The following is a 5,935-nucleotide window of genomic DNA, read 5'->3' as shown; positions in this document are numbered from 1 at the left end:
CTTGTTGACCATGACGTAAGCGGTAGGCAAAAGTTGGAAATATCTTCGGCAATGGACGAATCCTTTTGCTCTTTTGTAGGATTGTAACGGATGGATTTGTTTGCAAAGTCAACATTGGGAACTACAAACTCACGAAAGAAGGAAAACAATTGCAAACGTTTCTTTTCTTTGTCTCCGAAAGAGGTCAAATTGCTGATTTGGCAAGGAAAAATAAAACTAATTCAATTTGCACCATCGAAATACTAGTTTTCTCGCTTGAACCCCAAACTTTTACTTTGGAAGATGCGAATGGCATGGCATTCCTTTAATTGTTAATGGTACTTGTTCTATTCTCTCTTTGTTTATTTTTTTTTCATCACTGTTTTTAACTTGTGATTGAATAGTAATTATAAGCATAGATAGCTGCCTTGAGCAGCCAATTAATTTTTACCAAATATAGTATTCTTTTTACCATGATACTTTCTTCTTTAATTTTAGAAAAAAATGCAGTTTTAATACCCAAACTTTAATACACGAGCTATTTTAGTCTCCCAACTTTGAACGAAAATAAATCTGTAACTAATCTTACAACTTTTGAGCACATTTAGTACCTTTGACGGATTTTTTTCCAAATTGCTACTACAAAGAATCACCTGACAATCACATGTCTGGCAAGTATTTTGTAAAAATGTCAAAAAAAATCTAAATATCCTTCTGATACTAAATTCCAAGTTTAGCATGTGATTCAATCCTTTAAAAACAAAACAAATTTAACGTAAGAAAAAAACTCTTATAGGCAAATCACATACTGAAAAGGCAAATTTGCAAGGCTAAATTTCACCAATTTTCTTTTGATTTCACGGCTGAATTCATAAAGCGTCAATTGAAATATAGGTGTACAGGTTTTTTTTCATATGAGGATATGTGAAAAAGAAGAGGAGAGGAAAGAAGATGGGGAGTTTTCAATCTGTGATTTGCTTGTAAGAGTTATTTTCTTATATTAAATTTATTTTATTTTTAAACAACTAAATCATTTGCTATTATTAGTCTTTAAACTTGGGACTTAGTTTAAGAAGAATATTTTATGTTTTTTTCATATTTTTATAAAATAGTTGCGGGACATGTAACTATCACATGACTTTTTCTGGTAATAATTTGAAAAAATCCGTCAGATGTACTAAATGTGCCCAAAAGTTGTAAGACTGGGTATTAGATTTGTTTTCATTCAAAGTTTAGAAACTAAAACTACTCATGTATCAAAGTTTGGGTATTAAAACTGTATTTTCTCTTAATTTTAAATTTCTATCTAATGTGATTTTCAAAAGTGACCTTCAAAATCCTAAAAGTTTTTTTTTATTGGCAAAATCCTAAAAGTTGGAATCTTTTACCATGGCATTCTCCGTTACTATCAAGTAGTGTAATTAATTTTTTGTGAATAATTGTTTCTGGGGCAAAAAATGTATAACCCATTGAGGTTTCTCATTAAAATTAGAGAATAGACAGAGCAACACTTGGAGTAAGAAAAACATGGAGTGTGTTTGGAAAAGAAATTATTTAAAATATTATTTAGAATAATTATTGTAGCACTTTTTATAGGGTTAATTTCACTTTGTCCCCCCAAATTTTGGCCGATAACCCACTTCAATCCCTCAACTTCAAAATAGGACACTTAGTCCCTAAACTTATAAATATCTCTCAATTAAGGAAAATTGTTAACAGAATCCTGAATGCCGTTGGTGGTCGAAAAGCATGGCGAACACCAGCCTTTGACCGAGGGCAACAATGAAAATCCCATCCGGCCTTTTCCAATATTCACAAACCCCTTTTTCTTCTTCTTCATAATCAACAATCTCTCCGTCCAATATGGCTTCTAACCCCAGTTCTCTCCTCGGCCCACCAGAGATTTACGACCACCTCTTCCCACACTTCCCCCGCCTTCCTCCTCCTCTGCCAAATCCGAACCCTTCATGGACCTTATGGTCACCAACTTTAACACCCTCACTACCCTCCCCAACTGCCCCCTATGGCCTTCACCGAAAACAACTCGGTAACCTTTCTTTCCAGTGGCAACACTTGTTTGGATTTTTTCTTTCACGTGGAAAAGAAGATGCCTTCCAATGTTTGGCAACAGAGGAGAAGGAGGAAGGACAAGGGCTGCCCCTTTTTCCAGGAAGCCCAAGAGGAGTGGGAACAAGAAGGGCGCCCCTCCCAGGGAGGCCAGAATTCTGGCTAATCTACAACAAGTTGAGATGCAGAAACAAATGGCCAGGAATCAAAGAGAGGAGAAGAAGATTAAGCAGGCCAAAAAGGCCATTGAAAGGTATTGCCACGACCCAGATTACAGATTTTGCCGCTAGGGCATTGTTGCCACATGAGGTTATTGCGGCTTTAAATAATGGCAACGGTGGCAAAGTTGCTGACTAAGAATCAAGCCGACGACGGCGTCAAATATCTGTTGAGTTATTTAGTCACTTGGGGTCAATACGTTTCTGCGATTAGCTCAATGTTTGAGGTGGATACTGGGAAAACTCTCCAAGCCAACGGATTGTCTGAACAAAATTTTAATATTTATCCCTTTACGACTCTCTTTGTTCCTCTTCAGAACTCCCCATCCAGTTCCCAAACTGTGGAGCTGCCTCCGCCACCGTCGCAGCAGTCACCGCCAACTTCAATTGCCCCTCCTCCAACACAGAATTTTAGTCCTAGTAGTTTGATTGGTGGATCGGTTTACGGTGGTACAATCAAAGGGGATTATGCTGCAATTAAGAAAATGAACGGAGATGTGTCTAAGGAAATTAATCTACTGAACAAGATCAACCATTTGAATCTTTTCCGACTTTCCGGGGTTTGTTTCAGCGATGGGTATTGGTATCTTGTTTACGAGTATGATGCCAATGGAGCATTGAGCGATTGGCTCTATGAAAACCACGGCAAACAAAAGAAGAAGTGTCTGGATTGGAAGCAGAGATTACAGATTGGCTTGGATGTGGCCACGGGGCTTAATTATCTTCATAGCTACATTTCCCCTCCCCATGTGCACAAAAATCTAAAAAACAGCAATGTTCTTGTTGATGCTGATTTCAGGGCGAAGATCAGTAATTTTGGGCTAGCAAGATCAGCAGATGGGCAAGGAGGCCAGTTTGCCTTGACTAGGCACATTATTAGGACGAAAGGTTACATGGCTCCCGAGTATTTGGAGAATGGTCTGGTATCCACAATGCTTGATGTTTATTCATTTGGGGTTCTCCTACTAGACATTTTCACTGGCAAAGAAGTCACTATCTTGTATGAAGCTGTGAATGTGAACTTGGCAGAGATTCTGAGCCCTGTGCTTGACGAGAAAGACGGGATCGAGAACTTGAGCCAGATTATGGATTCTTCTCTCGAAGGAAACTATCCTTCCGAACTTGCAATTTTGCTCATCAGATTGATTGCTAGTTGCTTAAAGAAAGATCCATCTGCCGGCCCAACCATGCATGAGATTGTCCAGACTCTATCCACATCCGTCACTACCACAACATCTTGACATTTCAAACAAAGTGCCTAAAGCATATGCCTTCGGATAGATGAGTTGTTTTGGAGTTTTGTAGCTTCATCTTTTTGTCTATTTTTGGAGGATAATGGAGGATTGAACCCAGAGGCCGTTATGGAGGCTGCAATTTCTGGTGAGGAGTATAAGAAGCTAGTGGTGCTGGATTGAGATGGGCTGCTATGGAAAATATATTAGTATTAAATAGCAATAGTTACTTTTTTGACACGTGTACAAATTTTCAGTAACAACATTCCCCAATCTTCATTAACAGAACGTGTTTGCTACGCTCTTTGACCACCAACGGCAATCAGGATTCTGTCAATAATTTTCCTTAATTGGAAGATATTTATAAATTTAGGGACTTAAATGTCCCATTTTGAAGTTGAGGGACTGAAGTGGGTTATCAGCCAAAGTTTGAGGGGACAAAGTGGAATTAACCCCTTTTCATAATGTGATGTAAGCGAGATAAAAAAAAGGGTTGAAAAGATAAAAAAACTAATTGAAAAATGTACTTATGATGCAAGTAAATAATATTTTGCAAATAAGGCTCAATCCAAACAAAATTAATTTTCTTATTGATGTACTACAGTGTTACATACATAATTGTTCACATTTAGACAATTTTATAAACAAATAGCTTTTGTCCATTTTCAAGGCAACTAGGTCAAATGAATATCGACAGCTAAAATTATTAATGCTACCAATTTATCTTCATTATGAGATAGATAGCTGATCCAGATTGTTGAAGTACAAGACAATATGAATGTAGTTTGATTAAAGTAAACATCTTTCCCATACTTTAGTTGTCAAATTGGCGATATTGGTTGGTTAATTAGATAATCATGTAAAATTCTTTTGTGCTCCTCTATAAACCAAATAGTCAAATACAATTGAAAATTTTAGAGATATGAATAAGTTCCAAAACAAATATCATAAATTCTTTGTAATAAAAATTCAACCTAGAAGGCTTTTAGTTGTATTAAAATTAAAATGATAGAAGACCGTAATTACAAAACTACAAAGTTAGAAAAGTACGGTGCTAGGATTGGCAATACTTCATTTATTATTAATGATACTCCATTTCACATATATCTTTTTAACAAAAACAGATGAAGAAATTGGAGAGCCATTAATAAAAAGTAGAGTGCTAATAACACTAGCTTATTACTAAAGTTATTGTTACACTCTATCTCCTTCGTATTTTTTTACAAAAACACATGAAGGAAAGTGAAGTGCAATTATTGTCAACAAGTAAAGTGTCAATAGTCAAGAGAGGGGATGAATGATGGGTTGGGTGGTTTAAGGGGAGAAGTATAAGTGAAAGGTCTTGGGTTTGAATCCTTCTACTTACACTATACAAAAAAAAATGCCAATAATATTAGCTACTCTAATGCCTTTGTATTTTTCTACAAAAGCACATGAAGAAAGTGGAGTGCCATTAGCAAAAAGTATAGTTCCAACGATGTTAGCTAATTAACTAAACTTATTGTTAATGACATTGCATCTCCTTTATAGTTTTATAAAAATATATGAAAAATTGGAGTGCTGTTAAAAAAAAGTGGATGTGGAGATCATTAGTTAATCAACATAAGCTATTGTATATGACACTTAATCTCTTTTGTAATTTTTTTTTTTACAAGAACACATGAAGAAATGGAGAACTATGAATAAAAGGTAGAGTGCCAATAACAAGATTACTAAAAGCATATTTACGGTTTTTTGTTTACAAACATGGTGACATAAATTCTCATTATTCAAAATTTATAATTATGCTCTTATGGAAGATAATTATGGAATTGATAATAAAGGTATTTGATATTTAAGCAACGTATTGTCACTTAAGTAGATAATGAGGTTTACAAGATACGTATTAAATTTCTAAAAATGGTAGTCATTTGCTAATTAAATATTTATTCAATTAAAGCGAATCTTCTTTTGTAGCTGAAAACCAGTCAAAAAATACAATAAAATGTATGCAGTCTTTCTTTTTTTTTTTTTTATAGGTTACAAAAAAAACTTATTGTAATTAAAAAATCATAATTTCACATAATGATTCTTTGGACAATACCCATTCAAATCCAAATTTGAATTGTATTTTTTTTAATAATTATATTTTATTCATAATGAGGACCAAAAACAAGAACAGGAACACAATCTTCTAACCACATGACAAAACTTGCCCTCTCAGGACCTCTTCACTCTCCTAATAGCAGGAGTTCCCCATTTGTCAAGTCGAATTTCCCCTCTCGCCAACAAAGGATTTGCTGGAAGGTTGTCGTAGGTCCGAAGTGATTCTTGGGTGTGCGTGACTCTCTCATTGGCTAAGGCGTCCGTCACTTTGTTCATCTCTCGAAAGCAGTGTGAGAAACAATTCTCCCCCGCCACCAATTGCCATATCTCTTCCACCTCCATTCGAATATACCA

General features: G+C 35.5%; 1 protein-coding gene across 1 annotated transcript; it reads left to right on the top strand.

Moving 5' to 3' along the window:
- Window positions 1-1,980: 1,980 nt before the first annotated feature.
- LOC113740061 (lysM domain receptor-like kinase 4) lies at window positions 1,981-3,808 on the top strand. The gene has a single exon (XM_027267558.2). The coding sequence runs from the start codon at window positions 2,375-2,377 to the stop codon at window positions 3,503-3,505; it is 1,131 nt and encodes a 376-aa protein (XP_027123359.1). The 5' UTR covers window positions 1,981-2,374; the 3' UTR covers window positions 3,506-3,808.
- Window positions 3,809-5,935: the final 2,127 nt, after the last annotated feature.

This window comes from Coffea arabica, chromosome 1c (genome assembly GCF_036785885.1).
Source record: "Coffea arabica cultivar ET-39 chromosome 1c, Coffea Arabica ET-39 HiFi, whole genome shotgun sequence".
Lineage (NCBI taxonomy): Eukaryota > Viridiplantae > Streptophyta > Magnoliopsida > Gentianales > Rubiaceae > Coffea > Coffea arabica.
The sequence above is the reverse complement of the archived record's forward strand: the minus strand, read 5'-3'. Positions and strand labels throughout refer to the sequence as shown.

What these genes read in the sequence shown, in the direction of transcription:
- LOC113740061 (XM_027267558.2), top strand. Translation starts at nt 2,375, where the DNA reads ATGGCAACGGTGGCAAAGTTGCTGACTAAGAATCAAGCCGACGACGGC.